Raw genomic sequence first — 19,197 nt, forward strand, 5'->3', positions numbered from 1 at the left:
CTCTTGGGCATGAGAAGGTGCTGGGAGCGCTTTGGACGGGGAGGCTGGTCCAAACACCGCCGCAGCACGGCTGGCGGTGTGGTGTGGAGACACAGATTTCTCCGCCAGCAATCCGATGGTGTCATGGCAGCCTTTACCATTGAATGAACGAGTTCTGATATGCCCCATGGCCTAAAATCTTTCCTTTTTCCCCCGCCGCCTGCTTCCCAGGGTCTGCCGGAGGGCGAACACTCGCACCCCAGCCAGCCAGTACGCAGCAAGACTCCTCAGATCCCGCAGGATCCCAAGGGCCCGCCGGCAGCAGGACCTGAACAGAGTCACCACCCCACTGTAAATAGGCATGCGGCACCGATGGACCCTCACGTCCACCTTCAGAGGGCACCAGCGGACACGGGTCAGACCTCCTACCCTTCGCCCGTTGCCATTTCGATGAAACAGGAGCTTCCGTCACCGCACCAACCTCAGGCGGTTCCCAAGCAATCCATGTTTATCCCCACGACGTCGGGTCCCGGGGCCCCGCCGGGGCTGCCCCTCAATCGCCCCGAGCCCCAGTCTGCTCTCAAACAGGAGCCATCTCCTCACCCCGTTTCACAGAGACCTGTGGATATGGTTCAGCTTCTGACAGTAAGTATCGCTCTGGCGTCTTCTCCTGGCCGAGTAACCTCGTGCCCCCTCGTCCGGGGAGAAATAATCAGGTTCTGCATAGCTTGTCTCACCCGTGGCACCGAATTCTGACCTCTCTTGGCATCAGCCGCTTCAGATATGGAGAAGGCGGTGGATCGTCTGTCCCCGGTGAAATTTAGCCGTGTTCACGTTTACATGGTGCGAAAGTAGAGGCTTAAAAAAAGGCGCAGTTAATGCAGAGCAGCCCGTGTTTCTCTCGTAATTGTTTCAAACAGCCTGCGGGCTCGGGCAGGCAGTGTTGCATCATGTTTACAGTCAGCAGGACTGTAAAATCTTCTTCTCAGGCAGGAAAGAGCGACGGTGAATTTAATTGGAAGCAAAAGGGGAAAAAATACCCCCACTCTCCAGAGGAAGAGGAGGGAGATGGTGAGGAACAGGCGCTGATGTGGAATCGAGGGTTGCGTTCAGCGCCGAGTATTTCCCCTGTAACCTTGAGCAACTCTGCTGCCGTTCCTCAATTCTCCCCGTTGCAAAAGTGAAAACGGCGTTTGGTAAGAGCCCCCGCTCCGCCTCGCGCTGTGCTGGGAGCTCGGGAAGTGCTCTGATGTTAGGATGAAGGGAGCCACGCAGGCGGCTGAGCCAGCGGGAAGAGAAAGGACTCCATTACTGATTTAGTGGAAGCTAACCCGAGCCCGGACCGGTCCGTATGAGGGGCGATAAGATGTTACATCTGTACCGAGTCCTTAAAGCGAAGCGGTGGTGTCTTAATTGCCTGTGAAAGTATCAGAGGCTAACGAGCAGCTCAGGTGGGATTTAAGATCCCCGTCTCCTTCGTTTGTGGTTTAACATTCCTTCTCCCTCTCTTTCCAGAAATACCCCATTGTCTGGCAGGGCCTTTTGGCCCTAAAAAACGACACGGCCGCTGTTCAGCTCCACTTCGTCTCTGGGAATAACGTCTTGGCGCACCGATCCCTGCCAGCGCCGGAGGGAGGACCGCCGCTGCGCATCGCTCAGCGCATGCGACTGGAGGCGTCGCAGCTGGAGGGCGTCGCGCGCAGAATGATGGTGAGGGGCCGGGCCGGGGCGAGGATGCGTGTTTGGGAAGATGAGTGCCAAAAGCTGGGCTGTTCTTACCAGTGCATAATGAAAAAAAAAAAAAAAAAAAAAGAACAAACCCCGATTCCCCGATTCTCGCAGAAACCTCAGCTCTCCTCCTCAGCTCTCCTTGCTCGTGCTGCGTTATTTTGGGGATTCTGGAAATAGCTGTGCGATTCCTTCATCCCAAAGAGTGTGACATCCAGATTGCAGGTGGTGAGCAACAGGTGTTGCTCTGCGTTCGTAGAAAAAGGGAATGGCGGAGTTGAGAAACCTTGGAAGTCACCCGTCCCTCGGCCCGGGAACCAATTCCCGCTGGCTCCGCGACGCGTCCGAGTGAGGTGGAAAGTGAAATTTGGTAGTTTTCGGTCCTTTTCACCGTCTGGGCTGGCTGAGCTTTCCGCACGTCTCTTGTAACTTCGAAAGAGTTCAAAGAGAGGATTTTCCGCTGCAGATAACGAATGTGTGTCAGGAAACGAGCCTGTTCCGAGCAAACCTTTGACTTTTAATTCCTGTATTTCCTTGCCAGGTGGAGAGCGATTACTGCCTGTTACTGGCGCTGCCGTGCGGCCGAGACCAGGAGGACGTAGTCAACCAGACGGAGTCCCTCAAGGCCGCCTTCATCAGCTACCTGCAGGCTAAGCAAGCTGCAGGGATCATCAACGTTCCCAACCCCGGCTCTAACCAGGTAGGGGCAGGGAAAGCCCTGAAACGCCGTAGATAAACCTAAATCCGTCGAGAAGGGGCCCTACGAGCCTTCCGCCTTGGCTCAAGATTGAGCCGTCCGTTTTTATTATTAAAACAAAATCCCCGCGTGTACCGTGCTGCCTTCTTACGTCACCCGCCGCGACGCACCGGCGTAACTGATAGATGAACCGCAAAGCCAAAAAAAAGACCCACAAAACCCCAAAAATACGTTCAGTTTGCTCACAACCTTTCGTCTTTGGCTGAAAACAAACCAAACCCCTTTTCCAGCTCTTTTTCTGCTCTGGAAGTAGACTCTTTGTTTCTTCCTCGTATCATATCCTCATTTTTCCAGGACGTTTTCCTGCTCTTGGCCGTGTAAAGACAAAACCCCTTTGGGTTTGGTGGTGGGGAGCCTTTATTCCAGCTGCGTTGCTGCATGAATCCAATTTAATCCGTTCCCTGGGTGTAAACAGCCCCGGAACAAGCGCTCAGCGCTGCGAGCGACGGCCGAAAAGATATTTAACGGGAATTTTTCCGCTTTTCCCGATAAAACCAGCCAGCTCTCTCATCCCCGGTGCGGAAAAACTCCCCGCCTTGGGAACCCCACCTGCGGCTGTGGGACGCCGACTCTGTCCTTATACGAATGCGCAAAATTTGTGAGCCTTTAAACAGCCCCAAAATGATCCGAATGTCCCATTTTTAACCATTTTAGGCCAGCCCTCGCCCGGCTTTTCTCGCTCATCCGTGGTTTTTTTTCCCTCCCTCGCAGCCTGCCTACGTTCTGCAGATCTTCCCACCCTGCGAATTTTCGGAAAGCCACCTATCCCGCTTAGCCCCGGACCTCCTCGCCAGCATCTCCAACATCTCTCCTCACCTCATGATTGTCATCGCGTCGGTATGAGCTGTTTTACCGCTTCCTGACTTTTTTCTTTTTTAATTTGAATTTTTATTTTTTTTTATTATTATTATTATTATTATTATTATTTTTTTCCAAGGCCCTGCAGCAAAAAAAAAAAAAAAAAAAAAAAGCCCACAAAAAAAAAAAAACCACAAACAATTTTAATTTTAAAATAAAAAATAAATAAAAACAGAGAGAGAGAAAAAGGAATGAAACAAGAAAATGCTGCCAGCCTACCAGCCTCCTGCCCTAACCGGCCTCGATCAAACTGTCGCAGGGCAGCGGTTCCGCTCCCTCGTATGTTTACATATTGCTTTAGCTTACGGACAACTGATGCACTCAGCAGGCGGACTGGTGTGGGGTTTCTGTGCCTCCTTTTGGGGAAAAAGAGAAAGGACGGCTTATTTTTTTTAACAAAAAAAAAAGAAAAAAAAAGAAAAAGGAGGAGGAAAAAAAAAAAAAAAAAAAAAACAAAACAAAGGAGAAAAAAAAAATAATAAAAAAGAAAGAAAAAAAAAAAAGAACCTGAACTGCCTTTGCACTAAATTAGTGACTCGGACCTTTGCACAGTTGGAGACACGCTGTGACGTTCTGGATGTCTTTGACACACATTTAACACGCGCCGTGGACTTAAACCGCAGGACCTGGGGACTTCTGCTGAAATTTGTGGGTCAAGGAGCATTTCACACATTACCTTTTTTTTGGGTTTGGTTTTTTTTTTTTTTTAAATTTTATTTTATTGGTTGTTTTTCGGGGTTGGTCTTTTTTTTTTTTTTTTTCTTCTTCTTTTTTTTTGGGGGGGGTTTTGATTTTTTTTTTTTTTTTTTTCTGGATGTGAAACCTTCCTCTCCTCCGCTCGCCCCTGCTGCAGCCGTCTTCTCTTCATCTGGGATGTACAGTTTACACTGAAAAAAAAAAAAAAAAAGAGGAAAAAAAAAATTGAAAACAGGAAAAAAAAAGAAAAGAAAAGAAAAAAAAATAACAAAAGGGAGAGCTATTTTCCTTCCCGGTGGGATATGCAGAACTCAGTGGGTGTGTGTATATATAAATATATATATAATATATATAAATATATATAATACTGACTTTAAAAAAAAAAAAAAAAAACAACAAAAAACAAAAAATCAAATCCCCACAACATACATTTTTTTTTAATCTGTGCCAAAAATGTGTTTTCAGAGAAAATCTTATTTTCATACTCAGACTTTGTATTGTCACTCATTTGTAAGTGCGCTTCATTTAAACATGCCCCTCCCCCCCCCCCTCCCCGAGCTGTGGAAGTGTTATACACTTGTACAAAAGACTTTCGCCCCTCCCCCCCTTCGCCTTCCCTAACACTTATTAATTTATGGAACTGTTTTTTTGGTTTTGTTTCGTTTTTTTTTTTGTTTTGTTTTGTTGTTTTTTTGTTTTGTTTTGTTTTTTTTTTTTCTCAGCGCAGTTTTGTTTTGTGTGTCCATTGGATTACAAACTTTATTAAAAAATACAAAACACTTCGGCGCCCGCCTCTCGTCCCTCGGCCGCTCGCGATTTAGGGGGGAGCGGAAGGAAGTTTGGGGGTCCCCATCCCCCCCCCCCGGACGTCATCACCAATCTCGTTTTTAAAAAAAAAAAAAAAAAAAAGCAGGAAAAAATGGTAATTTCGGCAGAGCAAACTCAAATCTCCGTTGGGTTTCCTTTGTGTGGCGTAAATATTTGTTGAAAACCGAAGTGGGGATTTTTTTTCCGCTTTTAATTTCGATACGTGCCAACGAGCTGTAAAAAAAATCCCAAATTTTGACATGCAAGAGCCGGACTTCATCTTTTTCACCGCTTTTCCCCCCGGAGCATGCACGCGGGAGGGAAGATCCCTCCGTCCGTCACCAGTGGTGGTGTAAATGGGTAAAAATCAAGAAGATATGGTAAAAAAAAAAAGGAGATCAAAGAGGAAATATGGGGGTTTCCCCCCCCACCGCTGTGGGTTTGGGGTTAAGGACGGGGGAGACGCTCCCCCCGCTCCCTCCCCGGCAGCAGAGCACAGCCCCGTTTGGGGTGAAAAAAGGGCAAAAAGGTGCTGCTGGTGCCCCAGGATTGCTGGGGGGGGGTGGGGGTGGGGGTGGGGGGAGAGCCCAGCCCTGTCCCGCCCCCACTGGCGTCTCAGTCCAGGCCATGACCCCCCCAGTGCGCTGGGCTGGGTGCATAGCGGGATGGACGGACAGACGGACACGCAGGCAGGGGTGTGAAGCTGATGGGTTTCGGAGCGGAGCAGAGCCTTTGGGGCAAAACGGCTGGTTTTGGGGGGGTTTCTGCTGGGGGGGGGTGGAGCAGATGGCTGGAGGGTGGGGAGGAAACTGTACAAGCACTCATCTGTCTGTCCTTCCGGACAGGCAACTGTCCGTGTGTCCAGCTGGCTTTGCCACCCCCCATGCATTGTCCCTGTCCCCTTACCCTCACCCAGGGTGGGGGGATGACTGTGGGTGCAGCTCCAGACGGACACACGGACAGTTGGACAATGGTCTGTCCGGGCAGAAGTGGGGAGGGTGGGACATGTGGCCAGACAGACGGACGGGGGGGGACAGATGGTGGGACGGCTGTACAGACACATGGATCAGGCCACGGACGGAGAGACGGACACATGGAGGGTGTCCTGTTGGACTGGAACCAGGGATGGCTGCAGGTCCGGGTGGACACACGGACAGGGGATGGACAGTCAGACATCCGGAGGGACACACGGACACGTCCAGACAGAGCGGCGGACACATGCACGGCCGGGTGCACACAGGGCTGGTGTACAGCTCATCGGCACCCCCCAGAAATGCCCCAAAAAGGGACTTTTTTGCCCCAAAGGCCACACTTGACCCCCCCCCCCCCAACATCCGTGTGTCCATCTGTCCATCCCTGTCTCTGTGTCCAGCACCCGCATTGGGGCTGGGTCAGGCCCCATCCTGCCTCTGGACACACGGATGGAGGATGGACAGATGGACTATTTGGGGTGCAAAGGGCCCGATCCTGCCCGCAGGGGGGGGGGGGCTGGGGTGGGGCGGGGGGTGTCAAATTGCTGATTTTGGGAGTGGGGCCTTTGGGGCAAAAAAAAAAAAAAAAAAAAAAAAAAAGTCCATTTTTAGGGCATTTATGCAAAGGGGTGGAAGAGACGAGTGTCTCGCCAGACATCTCTCCAGCTGGATGTGCCCGTGTCCCTGCGTCCGGCTGGATGTCCATCCATCCACCCAACTGTCCGTCTGTCCGTACAGGTGTCCGTCTGTCCATGCAGCCCCTCCTCTGTCCCCCCCTCAGTGCCCCAGGGAAGGGGTGTCTGAGACAGACAGACGGACAGATGGACACATGGACAGCGGGCTGGTTGGGAGCCATAGGGACACATGGCCAGGGCACGGCCAGACAGACAGAGGGACAGCGGCACGGACAGACGGCCCCACGGGCGGCGGGTGCAGCCGGACACACAGATGGCGTCGCGGACATCAGTCCCACAGGGAGGGAGGGGGGGGGACAGACAGACAGGCAGACATTCCTTCCATGGGACACAGGGACAGTTGCTGGCACAGCTGGACACACGGACACCTGTACATCCAGCCGGACAGATGGACACATGCCTGCCTGGACACTCATCTCCTTCACCCCTTGGCTTGCTTCCCCCCTCCCCCCCCCCTCCTGGTCCATGTGTCCATCTGTCCATCCCCATCTGTGTGTCCAGAAGCAGGATGGGGCCTGACCCAGCCCCAGTGCGGGTGCTGGACACACGGATGGGGATGCACAGATGGACACACGGATGCTGGGGGGGGTAATGCCTTTGGGGCAAAAAAGTCCCTTTTTGGGGCATTTCTGGGGGGTGCTGATGAGCGCCTGGCCAGCTGTACACCAGCCCTGTGAGCACCCGGCCGTGCACGTGTCCGCCACTCTGTCTGGACATGTCCGTGTGTCCCTCTGGATGTCCAACCATCCATCCCCCCCATCTGTCTGTCCCCCTGGACATGTCCCTGTCCGTGTGTCCACCTGGACCTGCAGCCGTGCCTGGTTCCAGGCCAACGGGACACCCTCCATGTGTCTGTCTCTCTGTCCGTGTGTCCATACGGCCGTCCCACCATCTGTCCCCCCTGTCCATCTGTCCGGCCACACGTCCCACCCTCCGCACTTCTGCCCATCTGCCCAGACGGACAATTGTCCAACTGTCCGTGTGTCCATCTGGAGCTGCACCCACAGTGGCCCCCCCCCCCTCCCCTGGTGGGGAAAGGGGATGGGGATGATGCACGGACAGACAGACAGTTGGGTGGACACATGGGGGGGGGGGGGGGGGCGGGGGGGTGGCACAGCCAGCTGGACACATGGACAGTTGCCTGTCTGGACGGATAGATGGACAGGTGTCCATCCAGCCTCCGCCCCACCCTGTGGTCAGGATCAGGCCCTTCAACATCCCCCCCCCCCCCCAGCATCCATGTGTCCATCTGTCCATCCCCATCTATGTGTCCATCACCTGCACTGGGGCTGGGTCAGGCCCCATCCTGCTTCTGGACACACGGATGGAGGATGGACAGACAGACTATGGGGGGGTGCAAAGGGCCCGATCCTGCCCGCGGGGGGTGGGGGAGGGGTGTGCGGGGGGCGGGGCGGGGGCGGGGCAGAGGTGTGAAATTGCTGATTTTGGGAGTGGGGCCTTTGGGGCAAAAAGTCCATTTTTAGGCCATTTATACAAAGGAGTGGAAGAGATGAGTGTCTGTCCAGGCATCTCTCCATACAGGTGTCCGTGTGTCCGGCTGTGCTGGCAACTGTCCGTGTGTCCCACGGCAGGAATATCTGTCCATGTCTGACCCCCCCCCCCCCCCCTCCCATGGGACTGATGGCCGCGACACCATCCATATGTCCGGCTGCACCCGCTGCCCATGGGGCCGTCTGTCCATGCCGCTGTCCCTCTGTCTGTCCAGCTGTGCCCTCCAACCATCCCGCTGTCTGTGTGTCCATCCGCATGTGCCCCCCGTCTGTCTGTCTGTCTCAGACATACCCCCCTCCCGGAGCACTGGGGGGCACAGAGTAGGGGCTGCACAGACAGACGGACAGTTGGATGATTGGGTGGATGCATGGATGGATGGACATACAGTTGGACAGACAGACACATGGACTATGGGGGTGTAGAGGGCCCGATCCTGCCCCAAGGAGTGGAGCCCTATGGCTGGCTCGGCCTCCAATTTTCCGTGTGTCCATCCATGCACTCGTCTGTGTGTCTGTCCCCATGTCCGTCACCCCATTCCGGGGCACAGGGGGGGTCCTGGGGGGAGGGGGTGTTTGTGCTCCTCGTCCTTCCCTCCGGGCACCCCCCCAAGAGCCTGGATCCTGCCCCTCCCCCCCCCCCACCCCGAGCCCCCCGGGGTCCCTCAGCCCGGACCCCCCCCGCCATATGTGTCCGTCCCCCCCCCCCCATGGGTGTCCCCCCTCATCCTGGGGGACACGCAGCCCCTTCCGCCCCAGCCCTGAGGGGGATAAACCCCAACCCCCCCCAGCACCCAGGTGGGGTCACAGGGATGGGGACAGACACACAGACAGGCGCACATCCCCTCACCTCAGGACACCACCACCCCCCCTCGAGTCCCCCCCTCCATGGCAGTGGGTCCGGAGGTCCCTGTAGGGTGTCCCCCTGCGCCCTGAGACCACTGGGGGGGCATAGCCCCCCCACCTTGAGCCTGGAGCACCGGCAGAACCATTTTATCCATTTTTTAACCCAAAACAGGCTCTGCTCTGCCTCTACAGCCCCACTCACCCTCTGCCCAGAGCGGGGGGGAGCAGGGGGAGGGTCTCCCCTCTCATTTACCGCAAAAACACCATCAGCAAATCCTAAACCACCTTTTTTTTCTTTTTTTAAACCTTTATCATCTCAATTATCCCCATTTTCAATCGATGGTGCCCTCGTTAGCGATTAACTGAGTATTTCGGTATCTCCTCCCTCCAGCTCAGCTGAGCCGAGGGCCTCCGGGTCGAGAGGTCCCCAACTTCCCCTCCAGCATCAGCTGGGGGGGGGGCCACGAAGTGTCCTTCCCCCTCCCGGCGCACAGCCGTTAGAAAATATTGCAATTTATTCCATCTCTCTGCTTCCAGAAATACACTTTTTACACCATTTCCAAGCAGCTGTCTTAAATAAAGGCGAAGGGGAGTCACTCGGGGGGGGGCTGAGCCTCCCCGGCTGTGGGCGCAGGGGTCAGGGGGGCAGCGGCAGCGGTGGGGGGTTCGGAGGGGCCGTCGCGGGTTCGGAAGAGCAGTTCTCCGGCGGGAATGACCTGTTCCGTTTGCCAAGCGGCGGCGGTGCCGTATTGCTGGTAAAAGTCCGTGTCGGCCTGGAACATGACGAGGGCTTGAGCCGTGTGGATGCGGACGTGCTGCGCCAGGCTGGTGGCATCCAGGAATTTTTCCCCGCAGGAATCGCAGGCGTAGAGGATTTGGGTGTTGGGATCTGTAAGGGGAAAAAAAAAAAAGGGGGGGGGGGTGTGACTGTGGGGTGGGGGGGTAAGAACGAACCGACCCCCCCCTCCACTTTCCTTCCCCGTCCCCGTTCTCACCTGCTTCTTGCACTTGTTTCACCGCTTTGGTGATCTCGGCTTTAAGTGCTTCGGTCTCGTCCGCCGTCACCGCGGCCGCTACGGGGACCACTGCAGAGGGAGAGAGGAGAGGCGACGGTGAGGGGGTGGGCGAGGAGATGGGGAGAGATCGCGGCTGGAGCGGGACGCTGGATTTTGCCCGTCACGGTGTTTAGGAGGGGGCTCCAGCCACGCCGAGACAGCTCCCAGGCCACGGCAAAGAGTGCTGCACCCCATGGGTAAGCCTCCACGCTCCTTTGGGATGGCTCCGGAACCCCCAAGCTGCACCCCGTGGATAAATGTCCCTTTTGGGATGGCTCTGGGACCCCTGAGCTGCACCCCGTGGATAAATGTCCCTTTTAGGACAGTGATTCCCCCCCAGCTCACCCGTGAGCTGTGTGACAGCGGTGGCAGCCAGCGCCTCGGTGGCCAACGTCACCATATCATCGGAAGCCACCGTGACGATGTTGACCTCATCGCCTTCCTCCGGCTCGAGGATTTTGATGCCCGCCTTGCCTTGGTGCACCGTCTTGACATGGGAACGCAAGTTGTCCACCCGGTTGAAGCCGCGGCCGCACTTGTCGCACAGGAACGGCTTCTCCCCTGGGGACGAAACGAGGAATTTGGGGACGGTTGAAGAGTTGGGGGGAGGAGAAGCCACCAGGGGTGGTTTCACGGGTACCCACCGGTGTGGATAATGATGTGTTTGGAGAGATCGCCCACGTTGACAAAGGCTTTGTTGCAGACGGTGCATTTGTGGGGGCGGATATTATCGTGGTGGCGGATGTGGTTGGCCAGTTGGCTCGACTGCACGAACCTGGGGAGGGGGACGCGGTGGTCACCGCCATCCCTGTCCCCAGCTATGACAACCTGGCACCTCCACCCACGGAACGGCACCCGGCCGTGGAGGGTGTGTGGAGGTGTCCCGTCCCCCCCCCAAAAAAATTCACGGGGTGGACCCTCACCTCTTGCCGCAGCGTTCGCAGACGTAGGGTTTCTCCCCCGTGTGCTGGCGCACGTGGGCGATGAGGGAACTCGCTTGGGTGAAGGCTTTCCCGCAGATCAAGCACTGGCACGGCTTCTCTCCTGGGGAAGACAAGGAAAAAAAACACACGTGGGGATCAACAAGCCGGGGATGGGGAGCACGAGGGGTCCCCCCCAGCCTCAAAATCCCTTGAGGAAAAGAGGGAGGGATGGCAGAGCTGCGTCCCTACCGGTGTGGATGCGGACGTGTCGCTGCAGCGCTCCGGGATCGGCGAATTGGCGCTGGCAGTGGACGCAGACATAGGGTTTTTCCCCGCTGTGGATCCGGAGGTGCCGTTTCAGGTTGCCTAAAAGCAGACGAGGCTCAGCCGTGGGGGACACCGGCACCTTCCCTCCATCCTTCCCAGAACCCTGGCAGCTGCCTTGGGAGAGCCCGTTGCTATTTAGGGAGCGGGGACCATGCAGGAGTGCCACAGAGCTGATCCCCGGGGCCGAGGATAATGCGGCGGTGGGGACAGCCAGAACAAGCACCTGATTTTCGAGGGGATGGAGAGACTCCATCAAGCTCGCTCGGACCCCTCCGGCTCTGCAGCGGTTTGGGGAGATGGGAGGAGACGTCTCCATCCCCAAAAGCTGGATCAAGGGCTCCTTCCAGGAGTGCCCCCAGGGTGCAATCCCATGGTGGGGGACACCAGCCCGGCCCCACAGTGGGGGAGAAATTCATGTGCCATAACCGTGGCACCACAGTAATAGGTTTAAACCCTCCTGTGACCAGCACGAAATCCTTCCTCCAACTCCGACCCCGCCACGGAGCGGTCCCTGTCTCCCTCCCGAGCCAGCCAAACCTCCGTCGCTTGGACCTCACCACCTACCAACCCCGGGCTACCTGAAGTGGTGAACTGTTTGCCGCACTCCCGACACTTCAGGGGCCCGTCCGCGATGTGAATCTTCAAGTGAGCCTTCAAGTTCCCCACCTGGGGACAGAGAAAGGGATTCAGAGAGGCCCCCCCCACCGCACCACGCCCCCGAAGGTCCTGAACCCCCATGGGTCCAGCTCTTCCCCCCATCCAACTCACCTGGTTGAATTTCTTGTCGCAGTGGGGACACTTGTGCTCCTTGTCGGTGTCGTGGGTCTCCAGGTGCCGCATTTTAGAGGTGGGATCGGAGAAGGAGCGCCCGCAGTAGTCGCACTGGTACGGTTTCTCCCCGCTGTGGACCAGCTGGTGCCGTTTGAGGTTGCCGGAGGTGGTGAAGAGTTTGCCACAGTCGTCGCAGCGGTATTTGGCCTCTCCTGTGTGCCGTTTCTTGTGGAGGTTCAGGAGGCTGATGAGGCGGTAGCTCTTCCCGCACTCCTCGCAGCCGTAGGGCTTCAGCGGGCTGTGGAGGAGACGGGGCTGTCACACCGGGGCAAAAGAACCAGCGCACCGAGCTCTCACCACCCCGATCCGAGCTCCACCACCCCAGTTAGACCCGTCTGGATCCCACAGGATGCCTTAAAGCAAAGCAGAAGGGAAGGATGGGCAGAAAGTGAAATCTCCTCCTGGACTACCCCACCACACTGATGGATTCTGCAAGGATTTGATCTTTTGCAGCAAAAGCCGCATTTTTTTGGTGCTGCCAGCGTCTTTCCGCGGCTGGCACCATCCAAACGAGCTGCTGGGAGTGTCGGTGCGTGAGGCAGAGCGGCGTTGGCTGCTGTACCGGCCTCTTGCTCAAATTCTTACACCCTCAGCCAGCCACCGGCATCGTCACAAGCTCCCTTCTCTGCCCAGCTTGGTCCGGTGACACCTCTCGGTCCCCGGCGTTGCCGTACCTGTGCGTCTTCTCGTGGGCTTTGCAAGCAGCCGGGTCAGAGAAGGCTTTGTTACACTCCCTGCAGGAGAAGGGTTTCTCACCGGTGTGGATACGGATGTGCCGCTTGAAGTTACCGGTGTGGGTGAACTCCTTGCCGCAGTCCTAGGGATGGAGAGAGACAGGCACAGGCGCGGCCGGTGACACCCTGTGTCCCCAGGGGACCGGAGACCTCGCTCGGGGCAGCGACCGGCCTCACCTCGCACTTGTGCGTGACGGAGCCGTAGGCTTTCGACTCCGTCCTGTCGCTGTAAGTACCCGAACGCAGCAGACGGGTTTCACCCGAGTTCTCCTGCCCGGAGTCGGTGCTTCCCGATTCGTTATCTTCAGCGTTTTCTCCGTTTTCTAACCGGGGCTGTTCTTCCTCAGGGATTTTAGCCTCCTCTTCGTCCTCCGCCGTCATCTCCCCCTCTTCCTCCTTCCCCTCCAGCTCCATTTCTGCAAGCAGTCAGAAAATAGGGACACTAGAGATCGGGAGCAGCATCAGAGACACAAAACTCTCCCGTATTTCCTAACTCTAAGCTCAGGTTTAAGGCACCAGGGATTAGACCTGCTGTACTCGGGGAAATCCCGGTACTCCAGCGCCCAACACCAGTGCTGAGACCTCTGCCTGGAGCCAGTTTGGATTTGCAAGTTATTAGCCCTAAAATCCAAAAGCCTGCACAGACAGAGGAGCGTTTCCCATGGAAAACTGCTCCCGTGTTTGCACAGCGAAACTCACGCTAACAAAATTAACTGCACGGAAAACAAAGGTTCAGTGCTTGCCTAGCTGTGCTTCAGCCCTGCCACCGCCCACGTGCACAAACGCACCTCCGGTTTCAGCGCCCGCAGAGATGTCGCCCTTCGCCGCGGGGCTGTCGCTGCCGACCACGCTCTCCGCCGGCTGCGGGTGGATGGGAAATTCGGTGGCGGGGCCCTCTTGGACAGCAGCGTCTGCTCCTACAAACAGGACGTCAGGCTCATCAGGCTCCGTGCAGCAGAGCCCAGCTGCAGGACAGGGTGTGTTGTTGCAGGGAGGGGGACAGTGGGATTTTGGGTGTCATCCGCTGGTGGCTCACCTTCTTGGCCACCCAGCTGCTCCGTCTGCGCCTTGGGCTGTGCTGCTGCGGTCGCGGATGTCTCTTCCTTCCCCTCCGGGTCGGGAGGAACTGGTTTGATTTTGTCAAGATCACCCAGCGCTTCTGCAGTCGACCTCTTGTCCTCCACAGTCGCCTTGTCGGCCCCTGCGAGGGATGAGGCAAAGCGCTCCAGCTTTTGCTGCCCGCGTAAGGGCACCCCGACGGCTGCTAGAAGGATTTCCAAATCCCATAAAGACTCAAGGACGCATCGGTTCTTCAACTGCTGGTGCCACACAAGGAGATCAAACCCCATCCAGAGGCCCTTGTGCACCAGGAGATGTGGGTTTGGATGGGGGCCACAGAGCGTGGCTGCTTCGTGGGGCAGTTTCCAGTCTCCCCAGATGAGGGAAAGCGAGGAGGCTACGTACCCATCCCGGCGGGGGGCTGCTGGCTCTCGGCGGGGCTCTCTGCCGGCACGGCGAGGGACTTGAGAGCGTTGCAAGCGCTGACAATCTCCTGCATCTGGAGGAAACCCGCCACAGCCAGCACGTCTTCCACATTGTCGGGGTTTAGGCTTAGTTTAGCCGTGTACATGAACTCCAAAACCTGGCCCAAGCCTGCAAGGGAGGCGACGCAACCAGAAATAAACTCTCTCCTCTCGGCCACGCAATTTTGAAAAGCCCAAAGTGCACGAAATCACAGGCCTCCCTCAAACCCTGGGCGCCAAACTGCTTCGTTTGAGCAGCTTGGAGGGATATCGGATGACGCTCTGCCTACCTGCCGCGTTGCTGATGTCGAGGTGCACCACGTCCTTCTGGTCGACGAAAAGCATCCTGAAATACTCGCTGCAAGCCGCCAGCACGGCTTTGTGGGCCTTGAAGTCGATGCCGTCCACCACGAAGGTGCAGTCGCAGAGCAAACCCAGCTGCCGCTGCTGGTTCAGCTGTTCCAGGACTTGTTTGCTGTGCTGGGGGAAATCCATGGCTGTGGGGTGAAAAACAAACCCCGGGAGGGGGGTGAGAAGGGTGCTGAGTCAGAAAGGGCCACAAAACAAGACAGATCACTAAGCCCTGGATCAACCACAAGCTGACTGCCCCGTTTTAGTTAAAAAAATGTGGCCCAAAAAGCCTAATTTCAGCTACAGCCGCCTGCCTCCCCCACCAAACACAACTCCAAAACCTCTCCTGTAACACGCACAACACCAGCGGGGGGGCTGCAGAGAGAGCTGATTGAACAGTCAATATTTTTGCCATCCTAACAGCATTTAAAACGCAGGTATTGCTCTTCATCCGGCCCAACCTGTGAGCAGGAACCCTCCTGCCTCTGCCAACGTGTCCCTTCGGCGAGCAGGCAGTGCCACTGCTCCCGACAAGGGCGCAGCGCAGAAAGCGTTCATCAAAATCTTCAAGCTCCCGCTCGTTTTAGGCGCTCACATCATAATACTGAGGGATTTTAATTTTTTTTGTTGTCTGCTTGGAGGGAGTTCTCCCTGCTCGAAGCATGACTTTGGCTGAGGAACGCTGCAAACTCCTGGAAACACTGCGAAAGCCCATTTTTCAACGAGGTCCTCATCGGCAAATGTTGAAGAGCACTGCGAGCTCCATCTGCTGCCGCGCACTGGGTTTTCTCCTGGGCTGTACTTGCAGGGCGCAGGGTAGAGAACGAAGGGTCTTCACTCGGCTTCGTTTTCCAAAAATGATTCCTCCGCAGGCTGAAGGGATCATTTCATCCATGAGCAAGGGAGGAGGAGAAAGCAAACGGGGACTATCCACAGTTATTTGTTCAACCTGCCAGACCAGGAAGTCCCTAAAACTCTGACTGCTGGCAGAGGCAAGGTTATGCCCAGGGAAAACCTTGGTTTTGATGCTAAGTTGATGCTCGGTGTGTCTCTGAAGGTTTCCAGCCCACAGCGGTCGCTTTTCCACTTTAGCAGCTCTTACAAACAGGATGGGGAGTCTCAAGTCGAGGAAAGGCAACAGGTCTGGATCCACAAAACCACGTAGCTTTCGGGCAGCCATGAGCACGACCCTTCCTCCGGATCCATTCAAGCGTGCACAAGCGCGCAGCAGGCAATCGCGGCGTGCAGAGGGAGCCTCCTCCTGTCTGCTGCGGGTGCTAGCAACGCGCTCCGTGAAAGATCTTCCGCCCAAGGATCGATCTGGCTTCCGAAATCATTCCCGGCAGGGATGAGAAGCCCAGATATCTCTGACAGCGTCAGATCACGCACAGAGGGAGACAATTTCACTCCCAAAAGATGCTGTTTGTCTTTGCCATTAACTACTTTCCCCAGATCTTCAAAATCCCCAGATCTTCCCCAACTTTCCCCAGATCTTCAAAACACGGGGTACTTTTTAACCAAACACTCACAGCCTATCCCAAAATACATCCCTTGAGAGCCGCAAAAATCAGTATTTGTATCAAAATCTGTCTCAACCCCTGCATATATATGATCCCTGTAAGGTTTGGAAAGGAAATTCCGGAAAAAAAGGGGAGGATTTTCCCAGGATTTGCTGCCCTTTGTGCTTGGAAAGCTCTGCACAGCAGGACCTGAGAAATCACGACAGTTTGAGGCACTAAAAGGCTATTTTTGGTAATTTGTAGGAAGCACTTTGCATCTGAATGATGATTTTTATCGCTCCCCGATCGGACTCGCCTCAGCTTCGCACCCAAGCTTTGCAAAAGAACCAAAATCCCAAGAAATGCAACGCCTCCTGAAAAAGTCATTTTTTTTGCAGTTTCCTGTCACGTCACATTACAGCTTCATTGGAGCATGCGAGCACAGCAGGGCAGAGGTTGGGACGAGCCACGTATCACCCTCACACCCAACCCCAATGTCCAACCTCCCCCAACAGCTGAGATCACCTTCATACACTAAAATCCCTGACTCCCAGACTTAAAAATCCGAAATATCTGGACCAAAAAAATGACATTGCACCTGAAATGCCACCCTGGTTCCTTGCCACCACTCGGGCAGGGCCAGTTCGCAGCTCCGGTGCCGAGATCTGTCTCCTTCCCCAACCGAATGGGATGCGCCTAAATGGGGATGGATCTGGGAGGGCAAATGCCAAATCGGGCAGTGCTGGTCCACCCGTCCCCTAAATTAATTAGTCCCCTTTAGCGCAAACCCATCGCTATCGGCTATTTAAGGGAGCGGCACTGTTCTGAGGACATGTGTCAGAGCTCCTCGTCTGAAAAAGAAAGATAAGCCAGGATCGGTGCCCGATCTCACCCCTGAGCTGTGAGAAGCGGAGATATCCAGAGGACCGAGGCTGCAGGTGAGATGGTTGTGGTTCTCCTCCAGAGTTTTCCCCCTTCCCTTCTATGATTCTACGATTCCCGGAGCTAAAGTCAGTCTCTAGGCGCCCATCCTGGGAGAAACAGGATGAAAAGCTCTGTTTTAAAACCCAAACCTTGCATACCAAAGGTGCCAAGGTCCAACACCACCGACCCAGGACCAGGCATACCCCGATTTCACCTTGTCGGAGGCACACAAGCACCATTTCCCCTCCCGACCTCTCCCCGACGTAGCTGTTGAGTCTCTCATTACCCGATTAATCATAGAAAAGCTGTGTTATGAGACCACCCACGCCTCCTGCACGCACTCGCAGAGATAAATACAGCAGCTACAGTCCCAGAGAGCTTCCCACACGGGCTCTCTCGCCTTATTAATGACATTAACCTCTCCCTGTACCTGCCACCCGAGTGTCTACCTATTAAAGAAAAAACCAAAGCTTTGATAATTTGGAACGAAGTCGTGATTTAAACATTGCCTTTCAATGCTGTCACCATCCATTCTTATGCTGAGAAGATAAAAAGGAAGGGAGGGTTTACTTTCTGCCTACCGTCATCTCACTTCTTGCGTGTCAGCAGCCCTAATCCTTTCAGTCTCTGCGAAGAGGAGCCTGTCCTCATTTCCAGTAACTGATTCTGCAACATTGTCAGTTAAAAAAATAAAGTTAAGAACTGATCTGACCGGAGCATTCAAGGTAAAGATGTGCTAATAATACAAATTATGAAATAGGGAAGGGCTCTGGATTTTGCGGTCGGCAGCGAAACCGGAAGGCGAGCTCACATTCAGCTGTAAGGAGGGGGAAAAAATAATCACATGCAATGACTGGCAGGAAAAAAATGTGGTAAGAAGGAACTTAAAGGAGAAAGACACAAGGACAGAGATGAGCAGAGACACTCTGGACCACCCCCACCCCCCCCCCCCCCCAGCAAACAGACACCCTGCAGACCCCTCAATTATTTAGTTTTCAGGCCCATGGATACACTCGTGCAGCTCCTGATGCGGCTGTGCAGGCAGGGCTGCCCGCAGGTAACCAGAGCCCTGGACTGCAGCAGGCAGGGAGCCAGCGGGGCGGCCGAGACACCACCAGACCTCAAGCTCTGCCGTCAAAACCACACGTTTCTGCAGCGCCCAGATGATGAACTACAAAACCACCGTCTTCTTGCAAAAATCCTGTCTTTGTGATGCTGCCCGATCTTTGAAATTTTGGCAGAAGCTTTTAATGCAGAAATGCAATTAAGGAAATATGGCTTGTCCATGAAATACATCACCCGTGCCTGAAAAGTGACTCCCACAGAGAGCATGTACAGCCGGTATGGGCTGTCATCATGCCAAAAAAAGACGCCAGAAGATGAGAAACTCCCTTTTTTCCTTGAGTTGCTCCATGATGCTCTGAAGTTTTTTCTGCTCTTCTGCTGGCGACATCCTTGACATGTATGTAGACAGCTCGTACGGTGTCAGGGGACTCATCTCGTACAGTGTTGGCTGTCAGGGCTGTGTCCCCCACAGACACCTGACCGTGTCCTGAAGGGATGGCGGCTGCCCCCATGCACAGGGGGGACAGGGCTTCGCTCCTGACCTCACCCCACATCACCCCATTAGTCGGTAGGGCGACACATGGACACTCTGGTGAGGGTGGACAGGCGAGGACCCCAGCAAACACCAAGAGCCTCCCGTTCCCCTCACCACGGCCGCCCTGAGCCTCAGCGCTGGGGCCGACAGCGGCCTGAGGGGGGGGCGGTCACACAGAATGCGGGGGCAAATCTGAGGGGGAAGAGCTGCCACAGCCCCCCCGAAGTCCTAAGGGGATGGGAGGACCCCCACGCATCTTCTTCTCAAAATAAAACCCGGCGGCGCAAAGCGGGGTGGCCCCAAAACCGGCTCCTTTTTGGGGGGGACCCCCCAAGCAGCGAGCTGGGCCGCAGCCCCCTTCCCCTCCCAGCCCCCACATCCCCCCGAGCCCCGCCTCAAGCCCTCCAGCCCCCTCCCCGGGCTCCCCGCAGCCCCCCTCGGTCCCCCCCGCCGCTACCTGCCATGCTGGGCCCGGCGGGGGCCTCACATCGCCGCCCGCGGCGCTCACCGTGACACCGTCCAGACAAAGGGCGCCGCCATCTTGGCACCGGGCGGAAGCGGCGTCGCCCTCCTCCGCCCACCGAC

General features: G+C 55.8%; 2 protein-coding genes across 4 annotated transcripts in view; one reads left to right on the forward strand and one right to left on the reverse strand.

Moving 5' to 3' along the window:
* SPEN (spen family transcriptional repressor) overlaps positions 1-4,797 on the forward strand; it is a 69,502-nt gene extending 64,705 nt beyond the window's left edge. The window contains 7 exon segments of the mRNA XM_082493588.1: positions 211-624; positions 1,495-1,689; positions 2,249-2,407; positions 3,176-3,301; positions 3,875-3,904; positions 3,910-3,936; positions 3,939-4,797. Of these exon segments, the coding sequence (XP_082349714.1) occupies positions 211-624; positions 1,495-1,689; positions 2,249-2,407; positions 3,176-3,301; positions 3,875-3,904; positions 3,910-3,936; positions 3,939-3,965 (978 nt within the window). The 3' untranslated portion in view covers positions 3,966-4,797.
* Positions 4,798-9,073: 4,276 nt separating this feature from the next.
* On the reverse strand, positions 9,074-19,145 carry ZBTB17 (zinc finger and BTB domain containing 17). Of its 3 annotated transcripts, XM_082493568.1 has the most exons (16): positions 17,594-17,738; positions 16,981-17,119; positions 14,529-14,735; positions 14,180-14,368; positions 13,752-13,916; positions 13,504-13,632; positions 12,893-13,131; positions 12,656-12,798; positions 11,919-12,219; positions 11,729-11,816; positions 11,073-11,189; positions 10,824-10,944; positions 10,545-10,675; positions 10,246-10,461; positions 9,841-9,930; positions 9,074-9,734 (listed from the first exon to the last, which is right to left on the reverse strand). In XM_082493568.1, exons 1-16 carry the CDS (start codon positions 17,597-17,599, stop codon positions 9,439-9,441), a joined length of 2,577 nt encoding a protein of 858 aa, XP_082349694.1. In that variant the 5' UTR covers positions 17,600-17,738; the 3' UTR covers positions 9,074-9,438. The 3 variants fall into 3 exon arrangements, with proteins under 3 accessions (XP_082349694.1, XP_082349695.1, XP_082349693.1); XM_082493569.1 differs by lacking the exons at positions 16,981-17,119; positions 17,594-17,738 and adding an exon at positions 19,070-19,145 and having other exon boundaries at positions 9,075-9,734; XM_082493567.1 differs by lacking the exon at positions 17,594-17,738 and having other exon boundaries at positions 9,075-9,734; positions 16,981-17,266.
* Between the last annotated feature and the right edge of the window lie 52 nt (positions 19,146-19,197).

This window comes from Vanellus vanellus (assembly GCF_965231255.1).
Source record: "Vanellus vanellus genome assembly, chromosome: 20".
Lineage (NCBI taxonomy): Eukaryota > Metazoa > Chordata > Aves > Charadriiformes > Charadriidae > Vanellus > Vanellus vanellus.